Consider the following 26,025-nt stretch of genomic DNA (forward strand, 5'->3'; position numbering starts at 1 on the left):
AAAGGAAGATGATATTGCAGAAAATACCATGTTTACACAGTCTTAAATCTTCCTACAAGAAGCATTAACTACAAGGGGAAAAAGAGTAGCTTAACCATAAAGAAACCTAGAAGACATCACCTTAACGGACTGATAAAAATTAACATAATCAAGAATGGGGCAGATTGATACAATGTACCTTCTGATAGGTTGCATCAAGAAGGATGAAATGTGCATGAATGATGGCGTGTAAAAGATGAACATTTCAGGAATTTGGGTAAAGTGTATAAGGGAATTTTTTATATTACTTTTATAATTTTTATGTAAGTGGTATTATTTCAAAATGAAAAATGCTGCATTTGATAAAAGACTAGGTAAAAAGGATGAGAGGAGGAGAAATGAAGATTCATAGTGTGTTTTGCTTGAGTCATGATATAGGTGGTGAATTACCTACATTTCTTGACAAATCATTGTTGAGCAGATATTATGAAAGCAGAGCAAAGAATAGCTTTAGGAGGCAAGATAATAAGTTATGTTTCACACATGGTGATATGGTTTGGCTGTGTCCCCACCCAAATTTCAGTTCCCAGTGTTAGAGGTGTGGCCTGGTGGGAGATGATTGGATCTAATGGTTTAGCACCAACCTCTAGTGCTGTCTTGTGATAGAGTTCTCATGAGATCTGGTTGTTGAAAGTGTGTAAAACTTCCCTTTTTACTCTCTCTCTCCTGCTGCCATGTGAAGATGTGTTTGCTTCTCCTTTACCTTCCGCCATGATTGTAAGTTTCCTGAGATCTCCCCAACCATGACTCCTGTACAGCCTGCAGAACTGTGAGTCAACTAAACCTCTTTTCTTTATAAATTACCCAGTCTCAGGTAGTTCTTTTTTAATATTATTATACTTTGAGTTTTGGGGTACACGTGTAGAACGTGCAGGTTTGTTACATAGATATACATGTGTACATTTTGTACATGTACCCCAAAACTTAAAGTATAATAAAAGAGCAGGTTTTCCATGTCATCATGGAATTGTTATTAAAATAATTTTAAAACTTATTCTTTCACGAGAATTAACTGATACTTGTTTCTCTTAGCTTTAGAAAAAAATAATATGATAACAAAGACACTATTTTAAAAGAGAACAAAAATAGGTAGCATAATATGGTAGACAAAGGTCTACTGAAGTGGTTAGTATGAAATTAGAAACCCAACTTCTGATTAGTAACATAGGTTGCAGCAGGAGAGGTCTCCGAAATTAGGGGTGGCTGTGTTATTAAAGTTGTTTTAACAGAAGGGCATTTCTTAGGTGATTGCTATATTTAGGCTAAGTGAACCATATCTGAGGGGCAATTAATCACGATTCACTTTTCAAGTGTCTTATTTAGAACATTTCAATTAGTCATTTTGATCTATTAGGGCACATCAGATACAACTCCAAATCCCAAGAAGAGGTCATCATCAAGGTTTTAGCAGTAGAGCCAGGTGGATGGCATGCCTGAATTTTGATCTGAAGGGAAACCACTTGAGCCAGCACACTAGGGAAATGTATTTCTCTGATACTGTCAAAATCAATGGATCTTTCAAATGTACTATTTTGTAAACAAGTGCCTGGTTATCTACTCTTTCCATTTTTTTTTTAATTCCTACTACTCACTTTCTATGTGTACTTACAGAAAAAACAGATCTGTTTTCTCACTGAAGCCTATGTTAGTTACTATGGTTTATTAAATATAGCTTGGACTTGATCCCCTATTCTCCCTCCCAAAACAGTTCCTGTAATAAGTCATAATACAGTTATTTAGTTATTTAATTGTCTTACTTTTGTTATATTTATTAACTATTCTTACAGATTAGATGGTCATTTTTATGGATTTTATCACACTGTTGCTGACCAACAGCCTTGTGTCAAATGCATTGTAAACCTTAGGATGCTTATCCTGTCTGTATGCCTTGCATTACTATACACACTAAATCCTCAGGAACTGTTCAGGTATATACTGTGAAACTGGGAAGGTGCTAAGGGAGGGACACCTTATTTCTGCGGCTTCTTGGGATTAGCTAGATGGTTTGTGAGGCTGTTCTTCCTACTGTGTCATTTTGTGCCATAAAAAGCCTTCTGGTGTTAGTGAGCATATCCTCAAGAAAGGAAAAAAGCATCGAATGAAGTGGTTTATTGGATTCTCTCCTTCCTTTGGTGTCTTATTTGTAGAGCCAAGCTGCATAAAAAGAGCTGAGATAGATTTTCCTTTTCCCTGCTGCCTCTTTCAGACCTGTAAATAAAGCATTCTGTTATTGATCTGCTGCCGGCACCTCCTGGAGCAATAGTTTTGGTCTATAATTCCTTTAAACTAGTTCTCAGCAACTCGAGTCAGGTTGGCTCCCTTTTTCTTTAGTTAACTTTCTGATATGTGAATTAGCAGAGGAGTTTCTTTTAATAGACTCACGGTTTACTATTTAAATCAAAACAAAACGAAGCAAACAGACTGGGCAGCAGAATGCAGAGAGACACCACTGGCTCATGCTTGCAGTAGCCTTGTTGCTTAAATATAGCTTCTTATGTACCTGCTTCCAAGATAATTTATGCTTATTTGTTATAATACCTTTAGCACAGGATACTCAATGTATAGCAAAAAAAAAAAAAAAAAAAAAAAAACAGATCTGCATTCCAAAGAAATATCATTCTTTACCTTTTAAAAGCCCTGACTTTTATTATTTTGGTTGATTCCTGCATTATTTTATTTGCTTCTTACATTATTTTGATCTCAAAGAAAGATGAAACCCAGAAAGTTGTGAGCTTCTCAGTGGGACAGGGTATACCAAGAGTGTGGTGTGGGCTTAGTGGTGAGGGTTCGGGATCCCCTGGCCTTGCCCTCCTGAGGCTTCATGCCACTTGCTACTCACCAGCACTCAGCAGCTCTTTTGTAGTTCAAGGAGAGACTCTGCTCCAGGTGTCTTTGGAATTAATAGCTCAGTCAACCAGGAGACATGGTTTTCTCTTTTCAACATTACGAAACCAGTGCTCAAATGTTAAATTTTTGTTTCCTCATTTCTCAAGTGAAGAAAATATTTCTGGTTTTTTTTGAGCATATGCTCAGCAATATGGATGGGAGACAGAAAGTATTAAATTCCATGTTCTAGCTCTCATAGAGTTTTTAAATCTAGTAAGAAAAATTAGATATATGTCCTAACAGCAAACAGCATTCGATGGGCGGTTGTTAGCAGTATTACCAGTAGAAGACATTCTCCTTATAACGGTTTTCTCTTTGACTCCCTGGATCGCACAAAGAAGACAAAAGGTACTTTAATTCACCAGATAGTGACATTTTTTTTTTGACATTTTAAGATTATCAGAACAATCAAATCCAGCTGACCCTGTTTATATGTGTGAAAGAAAAGAAAACTATGCAATGATTCTTTTACTGATGAGGCCTTTCTCATATTATATTTTTTGCAATCTTCTAATTAGCTTCATTTTCCAACTACCATAACTATCTTTTTTATATAATAAAAATTTTTATTGACAAGACAGTTTGTTTTTTCAGGAATTCCTCTCTTCCTCCTACTCTTTCATTGACACATAGCATCAGGTACTGAGCCCTTCGAACACCAGACCTTTCTAACCATTCTATGCACAATATATTTTGATTTCTCTAAGTGTTTCTTTTAAGATTTAAAGCTATATAATTTTCAAAAATAAAGATAGGGAAACTAGGTTCTTACCAAAAAGGAAAACAAAAATTAATAGAGGATTTAGTGGGTTGAATTGTGGCCCCTTGGAGATATGTCCATGTCATAATCCTCAGAACCAGTAGATATGACCTTATTCAGAAAAAAAGAGTCTTTGCTGATACAATTAGATTAAGCAGCTTAGGATGAGGTCAGTTTGGATACGGTGGTACTGAAATACAATGACAAGGGTCCATATATGAGAGAAAACACAGACAGCTGAGGAGAGATACAGAGGAGAAGGCCATGTGCTGACGGAGGCAGCTTTATGCTGTTACAATCCATGGGGCACCTAGAGTCACCAGAAGTTCCACGAGACAAGGATGGATTCTCCCTGAGAGGCTTAGGAGAGAGCATGGCACTGCTGACACCTTCATTTCTGATGTTTGGACTCTGGAACTGTGATAGAATAAATTCTTGTTATTATAAAGCTCTCCGTTTATGGCAGTTTGCTATGGCAGCCCTGGAAAACTAATATAGAGAGTATTCTAGAAACATAGAAGACAAAAGAGCTAGTCAGACTGGGTAGATGGGTTTTTAACACAAACTCCTTGTTAAGATAGAGACACTGGGAGAAGTGTAGAATAACAACTTTGCTCATCAGCATTTATGCCTATCCTTTCTTCTTCTCTCCTATTAGAGAAGTTTTAATCTCTAATCATCATGCTGATTCCGATGTTTTCTCCGGGACTACAGAGGTACTAAGATCCCTTCTCTGTTTCCCTTCTTATTTCCTGTGTGAAACACATATGATGTTTCAACTTTTCCCCATTATAAACAGACCAGTGTGCCTCCTTTTTACCTAGGTGGGAGTTTTTCATTAGGGTAGGACTAAATAGTGGTATTTTAGGTTATATGATATACACATTTTAGGTTGTCATATGTATTTCCAACATTCTTCTTGTGTCTGTATTGATTTAAACTCCCTCTAGTATAAGCTTATAGTCTTCCCCACTCCTTCAATAAAATATAGCGCTAGTCACGTGAGAAAAAGGTAGCTATAAAAATACAAAATAATAGTATTTAATGGAGAAAAGAAACAATAAATAAACAATTGCATGTTTTAGCTTAGTATTAGCAGCTGTATTTCAATGCATAGAAAAGGTGGAAAAGCTATATATCAAAAAGATTTTTTTTGTTAGCATGGTTAAGAGAGAATGGTGAGAGAACTAAAAATCTGTATTTATTGGTGCTAAGAAAAATGTATTCGTGCATGACTTGTGACATCAAAAGGTATTTCAAATCTAATATCACATTGCTTGTCAGATGGCCTGTGTTTTACATATCTTTAGAAAATAAATAGGACCAATAAAACCATGATACGATGCTGCCTTATTGGAATTTTCTATTTTATTCTGAATAAATGAGTTCTTTAATAATTCTTGGACATAAATTTTTCTTATATTATGCTACTGTTTTGGTGCTTCTCTGGGCACAAACTAGAGTTTTAATGCTTAGTTGTGATGTAATCCTTTTAAAGACATTAACCGTCATGTACAGTACTAATGTTGTACATGTCTGCATTGAAGTGCTATCAATATGGTCAGGGCAAGGAAAGTATGCCACAACTGTCACCACAGCTGTCACCGGACTGGCCATGGCTCCAAGATTCATTTGTTTTAAATGGTCTCCTGATATTAGATATATTAAAATGAAATGAAGACATTCATCAACAGATTTATTGATTATGTAATAATAGTTTTAAGAATCCTCCCATAACTTCAATTCTTTCTTCTAGCACAAGCTCTTTCCATCCTAGATAAACAAACATGTTGAAAGAACTGTCTTTTCCTCCTTGCTCTATTTCCTGAATCCACTTGTTCATAATCCCACTGCAATGTGACTTCTGCACCTAATACTATACTAGGGTCACCAGTGACCTCCTGATCACAAAACCCATAGTGAATATTTCAGTCCTCATCTTGCCTATATTCATGAGCATTGATATGGTCGATCTCTGTGATGAAACTATACATTTCTGGTTCACCTTCCCTTTCTCTGGCTGCTCCTTCACTATCTCTATTAGGATTGGACCTTTCCTTTCCTCCTTTAAATGCTGTTGTTTGCGACATTCTTTATAAAGCTGTGCGCTCCTCACCACACTGAACGGCAAGCAAGATCCAAGCAAATATCATAAATGTGTGAAGTGGGACAGTGAAATAGTGTAGGTCATGATGCGTGCATGCATTGCCTAAGTATATTCAAATTCAATAAATAATACAAAGAAACAAGAAAAAAAGAAAGTAATCTGTTGCTAAATAGAATAAATGGACTCTACTAGACAGATTTGCTGTCAAGTTTCTTGTAGTCTATTTTTTCTGGGCTGTTACATTCGTTCCCTTGACTTCAATTACAATCTATACTTGCCCTCATCATTCTCAAATCTGTACCTCAAAGTCTCTTTTCTGATTGACACTCTTATCCTATTGATGACTGGACACTCATTTTGGGCTTGATAGGGAGTCATTCCCTTTTTGAACCCCCAGCCTCAATGATCCAGCAGGCTTTCTCTAACCACTTCACGATACATCCTGACTGCCATTCCTGTAGTCTAAGTCACCATCTTCTCTCACCTTTTCCGTGATAATATGTCAATTGCTCTCCTAACCTAATCATACCCTTCTTTAATCTATTTTTGATGGCCTCCGGTTTTATTTGTCTTTCATCAGGCCATGCTCTTTCACTGCTGTGTACTACCCATGTGGTTCCTGCTGCCTGAAATACATTTGTAATTTGTTGTTCCCTCTCTTGATTTACTGTATAAGATCTTATCTTTAATTTTATTTCTTCTAGAAAATCTTAGTGGATACAAAAACACAGGAAAGTATAAAACCTCCTGTTAGAGCAAGCAGACAAATAAAGAGGAATAAGAAGTCAGATATTTCCAATATAGACAACCACCAAACCACAATGACATAAGAGAGAAGGAAAGAAAGAATGTACAAAACAACTAAAAAGCAATAAATAAAATGACAGGAATAAGTCCTCACATATCAAAAATAATCTTGATGAAAGAAATTGAGGTAGATACAAACAAATGAGAAGACATCCTCTGCTTATAGATTGAAAGAACCAGTGTGGTTAAAATGACCATACTGTCCCAAAGCAATTTATAGATTCAATCTCTATCAAAATCCCAATATCCCAACATCATTTTTCACAGAATTAGAATATAATAATACAATTTATATGGAACCAAAAAAGAGCTGAATAGCTAAAGTTATCCTTGGCAAAAAGAACAAAGCTAGAGTCCATGCTACCTGACTTCAAAATGTATTACCAGGCTATTGTAACAAAAACAGCATGTAAAAGTCTTTGGGAAGGCATATGTTTTCATTTCAGTTGGATAAGTACCTCAGAACCAAGATTCTTGGATTATGGTTATGTATATTTAACTTTAGAAAAGCTGCCAAACATTTATAAAAGTCCTTGTATAATTTAATATATCAATTATATACATATATGTATGTGTATATATATATGTGTGTGTGTGTGTGTATATATATATATACATATTTTATTGCATTTTAGGTTTTGGGGTACATGTGAAGAACATGCAAGATTGTTGCATAGGTACATACATGGCAATGTGGTTTGCTGCCTTCGTTCCCATTGCCTATATCTGGCATTTCTCCCCATGTTATCCCTCCCCAACTCCCACACCCCACTGTCCCTCCTCTAGTTCCCCGCCACAGACCCCAGTGTGTGATGCTCCCCTCCTTGTATCCATGCGTTCTCATTGTTCAACACCCACCTATGAGTGAGAACATGTGGTGTTTGATTTTCTGTTCTTGTGTCAGTTTGCTGAGAATGATGGTTTCCAGGTTCATCTATGTCCCTACAAAGGACACAACCTCATCGTTTTTTATGGCTACATAGTATTCCATGGTGTATAAATGCCATATTTTCCCGGTCCAGTCTATCATCTATGGGCATTGGGTTGGTTCCAAGGCTTTGCTATTGTAAACAGTGCTGCAATGAACATTTGTGTACATGTGTCCTCATAATAGAACTATTTATAATCCTTTGGATATATACCCAGCGATGGGAACATATCAATTTTTGAGAATTCCATTGCTCCACATCCTCTTGATCAGTTGGTATTGTCAGTCTTTTTAAATTTAGCCATTCTTGCATGTGTTTAGTGGTGACTCCTTACAATTTAAATTTTTATTTTCCTGGTACAGAATGTTATTTTCATGCATTCATTGTCTATTCTTGTATCTCCTTTAGTAAACTATATTTGCAAAGTTTTTACTCACTGTTATTTAAAAAACTGTATTGTTTGAATTTCCCCCTTCTTACTTCTAAGACTCTTATATATTCTAGTCTCCATTCCCTGCAAGGTATATATATTGCAAATATTTTTCTGTCAATGTGTCTTGCCTTTTCATTTTCTTAATGGTGTTTTAGAAGGAGAAAGATTTTATTTTATTGAAATTGAACTTATCAATTTCTTTTCCCAGAAACCTTTACTGCTTCAAGATTGTGAAGATTTTTTACTACATTTCTTTTAGAAGTTAGTTTTAGCTTTTACATGTTGGCTAATTATCCAATTAGACTTTGTTTTTGGTATGATTGGAGTAAGTCTGAGGTTTGTTTTTCCCCATATGATTATCCATTCATTGCTTCTTATTTTTTTCCAATTCTATTATGCATTCCTGGAGTTGTCCATCCAACTCGGAGGCCCTGGACGAGGAGAGCTGAGCCCTGGGTCACAGGGCTCAGCCCCCACCGGAGCTCAGCCCGCCGCAGGCTGCCTGTCTCCTTCCCCGGCTGGTGGGAGAGCAGAGCGAGAACTGTGGGGAAGCACTGTGCTGTTTGTACTTGTTCCCTTGGGTTTTTTTTCTGCCTAATTTCTGTGATTTCCAACCACCATAAAATGATTATAAAGGGTTTTTTTTAAATAAATGAAATAGAAATCACGTTTATTGGCAAAAAAAAAAAAAATCTCTTTATCTGACTAATCATTCCCCTAAGACCATATTCTCTTGATTTTCTAGCTTTCTAGATAATCCCAAAATTCGGTAATGTAAGTCTTCTAAGTCTTTTAATATTGTTCTCTTTTCCAAAATTGTTTTGGCTAAATAATTCCCTCTCATCCCGTCACCTTCCCCTCACCTCCACCTGCCCCCTTCCCCACGCCTCCTCTCGCCTCCCCTCCCCTCCCCTCCCCTCCATTTCCTTTCTTTCTTTATTTTCAGGGTCTCACTCTATCACCCAGATTGGAGTGCAGTGATGTAATCATGGCTCACTACAGCCTCAATCTCCCTGGGATTTGGTGACCCTCCCACTCCAGCCTTAGAAGTAGCTGGGACCACAGGCATGTGCCACCATACCCAGATAGTTTTTTGTATTTTTTGTAGAGACAAGGTTTGGCCATGTTGCCTGGGCTGGTGTTGAACTGGTCTCAAGCAATCCACCTGCCTCAGCCTCCAAAGTGCTGGGATTACAGGCATGAGCCACCACTCCTGGCCTACTTTCACTTTTATACAAATCAGAGTATCAACTTTTCAATTTCTCCAAAAAAAAAAAAAAAAGCTGAGATGGTGATTGGAATTATATTGCATCTATAGATAAATTACAGGGGAAAGTGATATTTTAACACTATTTACTCTTTCAGTTAATAAAGATGAAATATATTTCCATTTATTCAAATTTCTTCACTTTCTCCCAGCAATGTTTTATAGTTTTCAAAATGGAAGTCAGAAGTCATATATATATACATATATCTTTTTTTTTTTTTTTTTTTGTAGAAAGGAGGGTTTTACTATGTTCCCCAGGCTGGTCTCAAACTCCAACCAACCAATTCAATTCTCTTTCCTTGGCCTCCCAAATTGTTGACATTACAGCCATGGGCCATCATACCAGGCCTATTCTGTTAAATAGATATATCATATTTTTGTATGTCATATTTTTGCAGCTATTTTAAATGGCATTGTTTTATTAATTTTAATTTTTTATTACAGTTAGTATAAAGACAATTGATCCGTACATATTTGTTTATATCCTGAAAGTCTGTTGAACTTAACAAGTTCTAGCTTGTTAGTAGACATCGGGGAATTTTCTACATTAGAGAAGTAGATGAACCCTGATGTCCTGATGCTTCTCTGAGCTTATATTTTATCTATTATCCATCTCGGCACACTAGGAAAGCCTAGAAAGTGTAATCGACCAAGCAGAAGTACATACCCATAGTGTTCATAATTTAGCCTCCACTTCTCCCTAAATAGAACCAGGTGTTTTTTTTTAGAAATGGCAGATTATAGGTCAGCTGTTTCCCACTCTGCTCCTGGCTTCTTTCAGAATTTATTCTTCAACCATGATTTTCTGTACTTAAAAATGGTAGGCATATATCTAGGTGGGCTTTTTTGGTATTTATCCTGCCTTGTGTTCTCTAAACTTCTGGATCTGTGGTTTAATGTCTAATATTATTTTGAAGAAATTCTCAGTTATATTGCTACAAAAATTTATTTTGCCCCTTCCTTCCCTTCCTTTCTTTCTTCCTTCCTTTTTTTCTTTCTTTCTTTTTCTTTCCCTCCTTCTCTTCCTCATCAGCCTCCTCCTCCTCCGTCCCCTTCCCCTTCCCTTCCCCTTCTTATTCCCTTCCCTCTCCTCCTTTCCCCTCTCCTCTCCTCCCTCCCCTCTCCTTTCCTATTCTCCTTTCCTTTTCTTCTTTTCATGCACATTTTACATCTATTGTAGCTTCCCCACAGTTCCTGGATGTTCTGTCCCTTTTTCTTTTGGTCTGTTTTTGAATGTTTGTTTTTTAGTTTGGGGTTTCATTTTGACCTATCCTTAATTTGGGAGACCTTTTTCTTAGCGATGTGCAGTTTTAAAAACCGACCAAAGAAAATTCTTATTTCTGTTACAATGTTATTTATCTCCAGTATTTCTTTTTGTTTTTTTCTTAGAATTGTTTTTCAACTCTGCTTACATTGCTCATCTGCTCTTGTGTGCTGTCTATTTCATCAATACAGCTTTTAGCATTTTAATTATAAGTTGTTTTAAAATCTGGGTCTGATAATATCTGAGTCTCATTCTAATGAGCGCTTTCTGCCTTATAACTGTATTTTTCTTTTATTTATGTTTTTGCCTTTTCACATATAATTTTTTCTGGAGAACCAGACATAAGACACTGGGTTAGCCAGCCATGGTACAGTGGGTAAAAGGAATTGCTAAAACTAGGCCTTTTTAAATGCGGTAGTAAGTTTTGGTGGAAGAGGAAGCACAAGAAGTCCCGTGATGAAGACTCAGTCCTTTAGTAAGCCTGTGACCCTAGACTGACCTTCACATGTACTCTCAGTCTCCTCCTCCTTATGTAGGACAGATGGCTCACATGGTCTGAGGTGGGGTATTTTCCTTCTCCCAGGTCACCTAGACCCCCAGCGTGTTAGGCTGTGGTTCAATCATATCTCCTGAAAGCAGACTTTGTTTAAAAGAACCCCATGCTCTGGTATATTTCTAAATATTTTCTTTTGCTCTCCTGCTGCCAGAAGCACCAGGAAATATTTTTTCCTGGTATTTACTAGGAAGACCAGTTAAAGCTCCTGGAGATAAAACTCATGAAGTGTGTGTGGCCCTATAACTGGGCCCTCCCAGAGTTTTTCACTCTCACAGTTGTCCGCACTGAGACTCTGGAAATTCATCTATTTCACTTTAGGTTTCCCTACCAAGGAACTGGTTCCCATGGAAGTTGCTGTTGTGATTGTCTGTGTTCCCTGCTGGTCTCTCCAATTTTGGTGCGGTGGTTTGTGCTCTGACCTCAGTTCTCCTAGGGATCTAAAAGGAAGTTGCCTGTTTTGGTTTGTTCAGCTTTATACTTGTTGTCAAGACAAAGTGGCAACTTCTAAGATTTTACATGCCAGCCTGGAAACTGGAATTCAGCCAGTAATTCTAAAAACCATTAGCATTGTGGTGCATTTTCTTTATTTTTTTCTTGCATTTTACTTAGTTTTAAAAAATCTAATTTAGAATTGGAAAGCAATCATATTTTGGCATGGATTAGTGAAATAAATATGACTCTTTCTTCCCTCCCTCCCTCCCTCCCTCCCTTCCTTCCTTCCTTCCTTCCTTCTTTTCTTCCTTCCTTCCTTCCCTCCTCTCTCCCTCCCTCCTTCCCTCATATTTCCTTGTGCTTTGAGATTTTTAATAAGAAATTATTCCTCTGGTGGTTTGGTAACTCAAGTTACCTCAAAGCCTTCAGAAACGGATATCAATAAAGGCAAAATCTTACGTTTAAGAATAATTTTTTCAATGCTTGCATTCAATTTTATAACATCTGTTTATACTTGCCTCATCTAGTTAACTTATATATGTGTATACCAAAGTTACTATTGGCTCATTCATCTTACTGAGTCTTTGATTTTCCTTTCAGTGTGTGGAAACTGTGGATTAATAACATGATTGTGTTTTTTCTGCCTGTTTGAGCCTTAGTGCCATGGCCAAGAGTAACGTTGTGTGGTGAAAAAGCCTTGGAGTCCGGCCGGTGACCTTGAAACCATGGTTCCACCATTTATTGAATAGTTGGGTCAGTGGGCAGGATTTTGAATCTCTCTGTGTTCTAACTGTAAATTGAGAATGATAATGATCATTTATCTAGTGCTTATCACTAGGGCAACACACAGTTATAGATGTTTAATGTGCAGCATGGATAGGACGCTTGTTTATGACATGATTTTTCTCATTATTATTATTATTTTTGTCATTCAGCACTGCAAAGGAAATCTGACCAAATTTTGATTTTTTTTTATTTCTTTGTAAGTATTGTATATTTTTCTTTGCTGGAACTCATGAAATGATTTTTAACCCTATATATACAAATGCATTGAAAATTTGATGGAACTAAAGATAAAATTTTCACTGATCTTGCCTAGAAATCATCTTTCTGATTTACAGACCTGTCTTATCTTTCTCATATTTTTAAATACTATATGTTTGACTATTTATTTTCTTCCAGCTTGCATGACTTTTTCCAGTGGACAGCCATAATTCTGAGCACTTTTGGTTTTGTGTTTACTTTTTATCTATCACTTTCTTTCCACATTTTTTTTGTATTTGTCATTTGTTCATTCTTTTTATTTTTTCATTCATTTGGAGACAGTGTAGTAAAATGCTGAAAACACAGACAGTGGAATCAAATAAACCTGAATTTGAATTCTGGTACCACCATTTTCAAACTGTGTGATCTAAGACAAATCATTTAACCTCTCTATTCTTATTATCTTCATGTGTAAAATGCAGAGAATCATAGATGTAGAAAAGAGTCATAAGTTATTTTCGGGAATCAAAATATTTAGTAATTAAACTATTCTCTGTATTTTAAAGTTATTTTCTGATGAGTATTGTTGGATATTCCCATTGCAGTGATCACTTTTAGGATCTTCATTACTGACTTTCACTGCCTCCACATGCATTTGGCAATAGTACAACAATTGGCATCCCTCATCCAACTCCTACCTCTAAAATCCTAACTTTGTTTACTACTGCAGACTGATTTGCTCAAGTATTGTTTATTGGATGCCCTTTGTGCAATTAAAATGGATCTCCAGAATAATGTGAATTCTTCCTCCTCCTTCTTTTCTATCCTTATTTGTCTTAATTACCTAATATTAATTTTATGTTCATTTTATCTAAAATGTTTCTTAGCATTCATTTATATTTCTGTCAATATTTATCCTTTTTCAAACTGAATTCAACTAGCTTCTATTCAGAAAAGTATCTCAGCTCTTTCCCAGAACTTGGTTTATATTTGTGTAACAATTAGACCTTAATGATAGTTGTCTTCATATCTTTTATATTATTAGATTGAGTGTTTGAAGATGAACAACCAAAATTGATATATTTTTGGAAGCTCCACAGTCATTAAAATAGTTCTTTGAACAAATGGTCCTGGAAATGAATTAATGAATAGAAAGTATAGCTTGATATGTTTTCACTAGAGGCTTTTTTGTGTACGCTGAATGTATGTAATACCAACTACCCCTTCCCTGTCAGAGGTGATAGAGTTTGTTTTGTTCCATGGAGGCTGTTGCCATAAAGACCACTTGAATAAAAGTCAAGACAGCAGGTTCTTGTGGCGTGGTTTTCTTGTAGCTTTACCTTCCTTAAATTCAGTATAATAGCATACAAGATGTCTGTTTTCCATTGCTGCATCAATATTCAGATTTCTCCTATTGTACAACTCTAATTATACCTAGAAACATACCTTGGAAACAGGTGTCCTGTGAATATTTATGGAAATTGAATGCTAGTTTGTGTGCAAATATTTTTTTAAAGAAAGACAAGAATTTAGTGATATCTGGACATTTGGTGAGGTTTTGCTCTCTTATATGGAAATAGTTGTTGGAGGATTTTAGGTTATATAAATGTCAACAACCTAATTTTAGAGATGATGTTGAAGAAAATGGTTAAGGTTATACAGTTCACCAGTAGAAAGCAGGAACCAAAAGTCAGGCTTCACACCATTTGGCCTAAAGCATATTTTTTATTCTATAATGCTCTGAGTTCCAAGTGGCAAACCAACAGGTGCAATATTTTCAGCAGATAGCTATATTTACATATTAAAACTTTTTTTGTGTGGTTCACACCTTGCCTAGAAAAAACATCTTTTATTTATCTTTAGTTTTGTCAATCTGTCACTAAGGAGCTATAAGAACTGATTTTTTTTTTTCTTCAACTTTTATTTTAAGTTCCAGAGTACATGTCTTGGATGTGCAGGTTTATTACTTAGGTAAATGTTTGCCATGGTGATTTGCTGTACAAATCATCCCTTCACCTAGGTATTAGCTATTCTTCCCAATTCTCTCCCTTTCCCCAGCCTCCTCCTCTGCAAGCCCTAGTGTGCATTGTTCCCTTCCATATGCCCATGTGTTATCATTCAGCTCTCACTGATAAGTGAGAACATGCAGTGTTTGGTTTTCTGTTCCTCCATTAGTTTGCTGAGGATAATGGCTTATAACTACATCCATGCTCCTGCAAAGGAAATGATCTTGTTCCTTTTTATGGTTGCATATTATTCCATTGTGTATATGTGCCACATTTTCTTTATCCAGTCTATCATTGATATACATTTAGGTTCATTCCATGTCTGCGCTATTGTGAATAGTGCTGCAATGAACGTACACATGCATGTGTCTTTAAAATAGAAGGAGTTATATTCCTTTGGGTATATACCCAGTAACAGGACTGCTGGGTCAAATGGTATTTCTGCCTCTAGGTCTTTGAGGAATTTCCAAACTATCTTCCAGTGGTTGAACTAATTTACACTCCCACCAACAGTGTCAAAGCATTCCTTTTCTTCCTCAAACTCACCAGTATCTGTTTGTTTCATTTTAATAATGGCCATTCTGACTGGTGTGAGATGGTATCTCATTGTGGTTTTGATTTGCACGTCTCTAATGATCAGTGAAGTTGGGCTTTTTTTCATATGTTTGCTGCATGTGTGTCTTCTTTTGAGGAAATTTGTCTCAGTTTTCTTCTAGGGTTTTTATAGATTTGGGTTTTACATTTAAGTCTTTAATCCATATTGAGTGAATTTTTTATATGGTGTAAGGAAGGGGTACAGTTTAAATGTTCTGCCTCTGGCTAGCCAGCACTTCCAATACCATTTATTAAATAGGGAATCCTTTCCCCATTATTTGTTTTTGTTAAGTTTGTCAAAGATCAGACGGTTGTAGGTCTGTAACCTTATTTCCAAGTTCTCTATTATGTTCCATTGGTCTATGTTTCTCTTCTTGTACTAGTACCATACTGTTTTGGTTATTGTAGCCTTGTAGTATAGTTGTAGTTTGATGCCTCCAGCTTTGTTATTTTTGTTTAGGATTGTCTTGGATATTCAGGCTTCTTTGGTTCCACGGAAATTTTAGAATAGTTTTTTTTTCTAATTTTGTGAGTAGAACTTTTAATTTTTTTAATCCAGAATGTTTTCTCAATGTCTCCAGTTTGACTCAGCCACATATTATTATAGAATAAATAGTGTGTCAGTATAGATTTCTTGTTGTGGCAAAGGTTCTTTTGCAATCAGAATGAAAAAAGTAGCCTCCTGTTAATCTTGGTGGGGAGGAGATTAAACAGGTGCATATACGTGGGTTTAGATACTGCAAAAGGGGACAACTCACTCATTCTTGCTCAGCTGCTGAGAGATTATGTTAAGGAGGTATTTCAGAGGTAAGCTGCTTCTAGCTATGTAAGAGCAGAACTGGAGGCAGGAAATACTTGTGATTTTTTTTGACATGGCTGCAGTGACATTGATTATACTAGAGAAATGATTTGAAATTCACTAGATGAAACAGAATAAAAATTGCTTCTGGCAGAGAAGAGTTCTTCCTACACTAGTTGCCTAGAACCACAATCAGAACAAAACCAAGCTATCAAGAATGGTGGAGATTCTTGGTTGTAACAGGCTTTTGCCAGAAGACTGTAGCCCTGGTATTTTGCAGGCATGCGTATGGTGCTGGGAGCAACAATAACAGCAAAAAATACAGAAGTGTCTAAAACACACAGACAAGACATTCTAGTTTTCTTTTCATAATCAAGCCTAAACTCTTGGAATGGCTAAGATATTGAAGGTATCATAGGAAGGGGATAAAGACATTCTTATGATGAGGGAATGTCTCGTTTCTTACTGGAATAAGAAGACAAGTGGTATTATTCTGTTCACCAAATTGGTAAAGATGTAGTTTTTGGATCTTGTGGGAAGGTCAGTATTAGCTTTGAACTATATTGAAATAACATCCCAGTAGAAAATAGAATGAGGTAGGATTTATTTGCACCTTCTAATCATAATTGTGAATATCACTTTTATCCATTTGTTTTGATATTTTCAAAATGTGAGTATACTACTTTCTTTGTACCAAGTACTACTTATAACAGATTTGGGAATTCTGAGTTTTTCTGAAGTTAAGGATTCTTTACATCAACATTATTGTTTATATCCATTATTGTGATATCCTAATGAACTTAGAGTAATTTTTTTAAATCTTTTTTTCCAAAATATTCACTTAGCTTTTCAAATAAACTTAGAGATAATGGTTACATAAATGGAACCAAATCCTGGTAGTAATCTGTACTAAATGCTGTTGCATGTGTGGGCTGTGTGCTAGGGATTTCTTCCAGGGAAGAATTGGAAATGTATTATATACTCTATCAACAAATTATAAAGGAAAGCAAATACAGGTTTTTGAGAGACCGGGAAGAGAATGAATAGGAAGACATTGATTATTGAATGAGAATTGTTAATTAATGAATCTGTCAATAACATGAAAAAAGATAAGAAAATTAAGAAAGAAAGGAGAAGATGGAGAAAAATACTTGCTAAATCAGAAATGGAGATAATAAAAATGGCATGACCTCAACTTGAAAGTGACAAATAGCCCCGACTACCCAGAAAGAATACTGTTGTGTCCACGAAGCAAAGTCATATCACTTGATCTTTAGATTAAAAGAATGGTTATTTTTCAATTAATAGAGACCATACAAATGGACTTGTAACTTCCATGCTTTGAGTTTGCTTTGGCTTGGTATTTTCCACACCTACATACAGTTTCTTAATACGGGGTCAGTACAAAATTGAGATATAGAGCAATGTGCCCAGGTTTAGGAGTTTTCTTTAAATAGTCATTTTAAATTAAGATTGTGCATTTCATAAATTCATACTTTTTAATCAAACCAACTGAAATATTTTCAATGGCCCAGTAAGGTCATTTTGGTGCTGCTTAATCTTCATGTCTCATAACATAATACATATCTGAAGTTAATATGATAAGTCTGACTTTTTATGAGATAACTTTGTTTTATTATTTGGAAATCTTTCCTGACAATTTAATTAAAAGTGCTTAGTAACTTAGGTTCTTTTAATGATTTTATATTTTTTGCACACAATTTTCCATATCAAAGTACACTTTCTAACCTGCTGCTTTGATAGTGAGAAGATTCTCTCTCTGATCATCATAACACACCTTCACATAAATCTTTGGTAAAAAGTCAGTTTTACCTGGAAGTTGTCTCATTTCTCTAAAATTATGCTACCACTCAATTTCTTTGCAGTTGGCAAAGAAAATTTTTTTAAAAATCACTACATCCCTAAGGATTGATTACACTGATGAACATTTTGTCAGTCTCTAAGCTATAAGATATGAATAACTAAATTTAAAATGACATTTTGCATCTAAAGCTTTATTTTTACATAAAAAAATGTGCCTATGAGATTCAACTGGGATTTTTGATATTTATTCTTGGCTGCATATTTTTCTTGGGAAACTATAAACTCCTCTTGAGACTAACTTAATTACATGCCTTTTGTGGTCTGTGAAAAATAATTTGATTTTTTGTGCATATGTGAATTTAGATGCTAGTAGGAAAAATGGCCTTAAAATATTGATACTCTGAGATGATATTTGGAGAAAATATAACTCACATTGTGCTGGATGGATGTGACTCTGTAAATAGAAGAAAAATAGAAAACAGAGCCATGAATTTTCCACTCCTAAAACCCATAGAAGCCAGCCTGGTGCGGTGGCTCATGCCTTTAATCCAAGCACTTTGGGAGGCCCAGGCAGGGGGATCACTTGAGGTCAGAAGTTCAAGACCAGCCTGGCCAACATGGTGACACCCCATCTCTACTAAAAGTACAAAAATCAGCCAGCCGTAGTGGCACATGCCTATAGACCCAGCTATTCAGGACTCTGAGGCACGAGAATTGCTTGAACCCAGGAGGCGGAGGTTTCAGTGAGCTGGGATTGCACCACTGCACTCCAGCCTCGGTTACAGAGATTCTGTCTCCAAAAACAAAAAAAAAAGGTGGGGTGCTGTGGCTCACACCTGTAATCCCAGCCCTTTGGAAGGCTGAGGCTGTCAGTTCATGAGGTCTGGAGATTGAGACCATCCTGGCCAACATGGTGAAACCCCATCTCTACTAAAAGTACAAAAATTAGCCAGGTGTGGTGGTGGGTGTCTTTAGTCCCAGCTACTCGGGAGGCTGAGGCAGGGGAATCCAGGAAGCAGAGGTTGCAGTGAGCTGAGATCAGGCCACTGCTCTCCAGCCTGATGACACAGCAAGACTCTGTCTCAAAAAGAAGAAAGAAGAGGAGGAGGAGGAGGTGGAGGAGGAAGAGGAGGAAGAAGGAGGAGGAAGAGGAGGAAGAAAAGGAGGAGGAAGAGGAGGAAGAAGAGGAGGAGGAAGAGGAAGAGGAAGAAAAAAACCCCATAGAAACTAGAAGTCCATTTCCTATAGAGAAGCTATTTTTTAACTAAAATTCTACACATATTTATATACAAGTATTAACAGGGAACACTTCCAAGGCTAACTTCCAGGAGCTTAAAGCCTCAGTAGTTCAAGGAGAGACTACTAGTGTTCTGTCTAACCTGCAGATACAGCATCTACTCTACCCAACATTAGGGGATGAACAACTAAAGAGATCATCAGCATGTTGGGAGACATAGAGTATAAGTAACATTATCGGATTTGAAGCCAGAGAATGAGTTTTGGGAGGGAAGCACTTGAAATGCTTTATGTTTTCTACAGAAAAAGACCAGCAATATTATTAACCTCATCTGGAAATTTGTTAGAAGTTTATATTCTCAGGTGCCATTCTAGATCTACTGAATCTTTGGGATTGAGACCCAGAAATATGTTTTAGTAAATACTCCAGGTGATTATAATACATTATAAACTTTGGGAACCACTGTTTCAGAGAATATAAGTTGTCTTTTAAAAATTTATTTTTATTTTTATATATTTATTTTTATTAGAGACAGGTCTCACTCTGTCACTCAGGCTGGAGTGCAGTGTTGTTATCATACTCACTGTAGCCTTGAACTCCTGAGCTCAAGTGGTCTTCCCACCTCAGCCTCCCAAGTAGCTGAGACTGCAGGTGGGCGCCAACATGCCAGGCCAATTTCTTTTTTTATTTCTGCAAAGACAGGATCTTGCTATATTGGCCAGGCTGGTCTTGAACTCCTGGCCTCAAGTGATTCTCCTGTCAAGGCATCCCAGAGCGCTGATATTACAGGCATAAGCCACTGCACCCAGCCAGAGAAGGCAAATTGTACTAGACATGAGTCCTATTCTGCTACTTCTTAACCAGCTTCCTTGGATCAGTCAGTCAACCTTACTATTTTTCTGCTACCGTACTGAAAAGTATGAATAAGTTTTTTTATTGACTGTCTCAGCATATGTGCAAATGACTAATAATGTAGAAGCCAACATTACACCTAAGATCATAAAGAGCAAACATTAACTTACAGGAACAATTGAACAGATTCAGGAAAGCAGATGCTGAGTTGAAGATGCCATAAAGCAACCAATAGATACAGGGAAAGAGGAATTCAGAAAGTTGTTTTAAAGGACAAGGAATTACCTACCCTTGCTGGGACTAAAAGAAATATAGATTTGGAAGTATTCAATGTGACAACTGAAATATGAGTCCTACAGAACACTTCTCATCCAACAACCTGGCTTTACACCTTCTGATTACTCTCCATCCCCAAAGTATGAGGATTTTAAATGGTGAAAGTGTTTGATCTACTTTGTTTGTTCATCTGTTTATGTAAGGAGGATCGACGATGTTATACTAAAGATCTGGATAGCGCAGGGCTGGGAGTGGGCATCTAGATGAAGAAACAGAAGGAATCACTTCTCAGAAAATCTGAGAGAAGCTGAAGCCAGTCAGAAAAGATTCTGAAATTTAATCTGGCCCTGAGATTTCTGGTTAAGAGTCTGGAACAATAATGAAACAATATGCACCATTTTATGAGCATCTACTGTATTTTAGGCTTATTGCCTGCTTTCATAATAATCAATTAATCCATTCTCACTTTTAATTAATGGCCAGAAATCTCCAATAAGCAACTAATGTTGTTGAGAAATTTGAGTAAATTTGCAAACCATTTCATGTCTTCTAATTTTTCCTCAAAATTTCCATACTCTCTCATTGTCCCATTCCCCATTAGCTGATGAGCTCCTCTCAAATGTCATTTAGAAATACAGGCTGTCAGAATTGAAATTCTTCATCTTCCACTACAGGATCTATCCACTTAACTACATCAGAATTATATATCCTGCCTTCATTCATGTAGAAATGGATGAGACGAAATATTCATGCTCCCAGGGAAGACCTATTCTTGATATCCTATTGTCTCTTGCCTCTCCAGAGACTTCACCCAGCAATTACCTCCCCTCTCTCCTTCATCTATTGTCCGTGGCTGCTGGGTCATTATCATTACCACACCAGTATGCTCTTGGATTCCTCATTTTGGTCTCACATTCCAATCTTCCATTTATCTTTTCCTTGTTGAGCAATATTTCTAGAAAGACTTGAATAGGAGTTAAAAGACTTTTTCAACTCCTATTCACATTTAAAATATGATCAATATTCTTTTTTTTTTTTTTTAATTTTTTATTGGATTATAGGTTTTGGGGTACATGAGCAGAGCATGCAAGACAGTTGCGTAGGTACACACATGGCAGTGTGCTTTGCTTTTCTTCTCCCCTTCACCCACATTTGGCATTTCTCCCCAGGCTATCCCTCCCCATCTCCCCCTCCCACTGGCCCTCCCCTTTTCCCCCCAATAGACCCCAGTGTTTTAGTAACATAACAAGTAGAAGTCAATTTCAAGAAAATTAGAATACAGAGGAACAAGAGATAAACCATCAATAATTTCACCACTACAAGAAGTTCAAAATTTGGTGTATTTTCTTCCTTTTTAAAGAATTTAATTTATAATTTCATCAGGATACACACACACACACACACACACACACACATTAAAATTTAAAAAACTTTAAAGATGAGGTCTCACTCTGTCACCCACTCTGGAATGCAGTGATGTGATAATAGCTCACTGCAGCCTTCAACTCCTGGATCAAGTGATCTTTCTACCTCAGCCTCCCGAGTAGCTGGGACCATAGGCATGCACAACCACACATGGCTTATTATTTATTTACTGAGATAGAGTCTCTCTCTATTGTACAGGCTGGAGTGCCATGGCATGGTCTTGGCTCACTGCAACCTCTGCCTCCTGGGTTCAAGTAATTTCCGACTAATTTTTTGTATTTTTAGTAGAGACAGGGTTTCACCATGTTGGCCAGGATGGCCCCAAATTCCTGACCTCAAGTGATCCACCCACCTTGGCTTCCCAAAGTGCTAGGATTACAGTGGTGAGCCACTGCACCCAGCCTAGCTTAATTTTGAAAGTGTTTTTCAAAGACAAGGGTCTCACTATATTGCCTAGCCTAGATTGAACTCCTTCTAGGCTCAAGGGATGCTCCAGCCTCAGCCTTGTGAGTAGCTGGGACTTAATACATGCTCATATTTTTAAAGTGCAAAGGCAGTAGGATGAGAAAATACTTTCCACCCCACTTTCCTCAGCCTTGTTTAAGAATGAATGAGTGAAAGGCTGCAATGGCAGCCATGGGATAGGAATTCTCTTTATTTAGAGTCTTTTTATATTTTTATGCAGTATTCTTAATGACAAAATTTCTTTCAAGATGCAAATAAATATAAATCTTTCAGAGTGGAATTGTTGAATTCCCAGTATTTGTGAGAAACATGGTTATCCTGGTATCATAAGCTTATGTATATAAATAGATGACTGCTTTGTTTAATTTTGTGTAACCTTGTGATTAGGTAGTATATGGATGTGAACAATTTAATAGTTAAAACCAAAGCATATTCCATTTAGAACATATGGTTTTTTCACTTGTTTATACATACTATCTACCTAAATATATGATTTACTTTTCAAAACATAGTGACTATGAATTGATTTAGTAAGAATAACATTAGGAATGTGAATCTCATCTAAGATGCAATTTTCTACTAAGCCTTCCATAATATAACCCTTTAATAAGAAAACACTAAAGCAATTGTATTTCAAGACATTGTAATGGATAGCAATGAAATTCTGCTTGTAAATCATGCCTTCTTTTTTTTTTTTAATCACTTGTGCCATTTTCCTGCTTTCAGAATAAAAGTATTTTCTTCATAAGTAGGATATTAATTGGAAAATCTAATAACTCACATCTATATTGGAAAGAACAGCAATAGATATTATAAATAGGAAATCAAACATATGTTTTAGATGCTAGATTTTTGATGTCAGTTTTAATACATTCTAGCATTTCATGAGAGTAAAGCTATGGTCCTTAATGGTCTAGTTTGCATGCACTGCAGTCTACGGAGTTTTTCAGACAAAAAACACAAAGCATATTCAAAAATAAGAAATGTGCTTTTACCTTTTCTATCATAAGACTTTTCTACACAATTATAACATGTATTAAAACAGACATCTTAAAGGAAATAATTTAAATGTGCATATGTTTTAGAAACAGATATTTAAAAAGGTAAAAATATTATTTACTCAAATGTCCAATATCACATCTTTAAGCAGTATTAATCATTATTATTGATATACCTAAGTGTCACATTGACTATTCAACTTTACATTTTTTTACAATCCAGAATACCATCTTCATATTATATGTAATATAGGAAAGTTCCAATTCAGCATGGTAAAGTTTCGACAGAAATGTCTGAAATTATTAAAAGATCTGAATTACTAGTAACACAACATTGATATGTTATTTGTTAACCCCTTATGCCCCACTTCCTGATTTTGGTTTGGGGATTTAGCATCATATGGCAGTGTTTATCTATATTCCTGCATTAATAAATTACCACTCATAAGTGTTGCTGTTAATGTTTGTGTCCTCCCCTAAATTTATATGTTGAAATCCTGGGATGAGCACCTTTAAAAAAGACGTCCTGTAGAACTAGCTCTTCCTTTCCACCATATAAGACACAGCAACAAGACACCATGTGTGAGTTAGTGGCCCTTACCAGACACTGAATCTGCTGGTGCCTTCACCTTGAACTTCCCAGTCCCCAGAATTGTAATATATAAATTTCTGTTGTTTAAAGGCTGCCCAGTTTATGGTATTCTGTTATAGCATCCCAAATGGACTAGTGGAAATATATGAGCCAGAATAGTTATGACATAGCTGTTATTGCAATACCTTCTATAAGAATTTTCTACTCTATTTGAAAATTAAGTCTTGACTATGAAGGAAAATTCTTTGCTAATGAAGATGAATATTTCCAATGTGTAAGTGGAAGTTAGTTTTTTTCCCTAAGTATTTTTCTTCACATATAATTAGGCTGGATGACTTAATGAAATCCAGATCAGTGTCCATGGATAATGAGGTGAATTTCATCAAGATCCTTCCTCAGTGACTTTATTTCTAGGACATTTTTTAAAATGGGCTATATTTATACTAGAAAAGTAAAAAACAGCATAGAATTAATTTTATTTTTTGGATTAAGGGTGTACAAAGGGAATAAAACTAGGTAATAAGCTAATGGGAAATATGCACACTTAGGGACCTGTGGCCTTTAGAGTGGTTGGAAACTGAGTAAATCCATGAAACAATTTCCCAAGTCCCTCTTTTTCAAAATGTTTACTTTCAATATTTTGGTCTGTTTGGGTTTCATTAGGTTTCTTACTTGGATTTGATAAGAAAAGGGAAGGTTTATAAACTGGAAATTCTAGTTGACATGTGTAATTCCTTGTGGTTTTATCTTCCAATTATTTTTATTATATAAAGTCAAAATTTTTAAGACCCTGTGACATTTCTTTACATTTTAACCCAAGATATTTATATTTGTATCTATTTATTCATTTATGCTTTTACATAAACTCTATGTTATTACAAGATAATTAAAAACAGCTTATATACTTAAAATAAAGCAAGATAACACATATTCTGATAACACACATCAAGAACATATGAGAAATATGACAGAAAAAAATTCAAGGGCATGAAATAAAATCAGGCAGAAATTATTTTACTTTACAAAATGCATATACTGATAGACTGTATAGTTACTATGAGTTTCTAGTTCATAATAAAAGTATAACAAACATAATGGTGATTATATGAGCCACTAAGGATTTCAGCTTAATCTGTGATAGACATTGAATTAAGCTCTTTACATATTTCATATAATAATTACCTCAACCCTGAAATTATGCTCATTTTCTTTATAATGAAATAGACATTTAGCTGTATAATGAAGTAGACACTTAGCTCTAAAATCTTATCAAAAATTACAGAGATAGTAATTGTAGAAACTCAGACTGGCTAATATGAATACAAAGCTGATTCTATCAACTCTAGGCATCACTGCCTCTTAATTAGTTTTTGTCAGCTTTCTCTTCATTATACACCATGGCCAAAAATCACTTGAATACTAAGTAGTTTCATGTTGTCTGAATGACATTGGCCCATCTAACTTACACTTGCAACTCATCACCCAGCAGACAGTAGTTCCTCGTACAGTAGGATGAGGTTACCAGATACAGGTCATTGCAGGGAACTTTAGATTTGCAGAAATATTTGTAATCGATTATTTTGCCAACCTTCTAACTGGTTTCAATGAAAATCACAAGAGTGTTTGGTAGTCCAGCAATAAACTGAATTTTTTTGAAGCCCTTGGAGTTTTCTACATAGACCATCAAGTCATCTGCAAATAGTAACAGGGTTTATTTGTTCATTTCTGATAAGTAACACTTTTATTTGCTTTCCCCCTACTTATTGGGGTGGTTAGAACTTCCAGATTCCTGACTATGGAAGAAACAACACTGTGTATCGATCACTGCATAAGAGCACGTCCTGTGTAAGCATACACACAAGGTGTTATCATAGTTTGTGCCGTAATTCACTCTTCAAAACACCATTCCATTATTCTGAATGGTTAGTCACTTTATAAAGATGGTGAACACGATGAGAGCCATGACCCCACATCCACTACTTATGAGGTATAAAATGAGCCCACGTCCACTCTTTATGAGATGTGAAATGAGCTTGCCTTCCTTCAGTGAACTCGAGTTCTATGAAGTGGCACAATTCTGGAAAATAATTGATGTGCCACAACCTCTATTATGCAGATTCAGGTTAGCCTTACATTCACTGCATCTGAAACCATTCCACTTTTACAAATCAAGTAAGACTTTAGTGGGCTGCCCATCAATTTCAGTCCTACAGACATATGATTAATTATAGAACATCAAAGTTCTCTGTCAAGCCATTCCTATTACTGCTTTGAGTCTGCCAACCATTGTGGTTCCTAGTGTTGGGAGTTAAGTGCTGCCACCTGGCCCCTGCCACTCCTCAATCTCATCATCCTCATTGGATTCAGAGAGCTCACTTAGACAGTTAAAACTTCCACTGTCGTTCCTGGACTGCAGAGAAAAACCAACATGGAGCTCTTCAAGTTTCTGGGACACCTTTTACCAATGTGTTTCTCAAAGACTTGAAGGAAATG

At 36.2% G+C, this 26,025-nt stretch overlaps 1 protein-coding gene across 2 annotated transcripts in view; it reads left to right on the forward strand.

The window, feature by feature from the left end:
* The window catches only part of LOC128931847 (uncharacterized), a 205,877-nt gene that overhangs the window by 140,719 nt on the left and 39,133 nt on the right, over positions 1 to 26,025 (forward strand). For both annotated transcript variants that reach the window (XM_054254542.2, XM_078370836.1), the window contains exon 4: positions 722 to 808. In XM_054254542.2, coding sequence (XP_054110517.2) covers positions 722 to 808 — 87 coding nt within the window. The remainder of the gene's footprint in view (positions 1 to 721; positions 809 to 26,025) is intronic.

The sequence above is a fragment of the Callithrix jacchus genome, chromosome 4, assembly GCF_049354715.1.
Source record: "Callithrix jacchus isolate 240 chromosome 4, calJac240_pri, whole genome shotgun sequence".
NCBI lineage: Eukaryota > Metazoa > Chordata > Mammalia > Primates > Cebidae > Callithrix > Callithrix jacchus.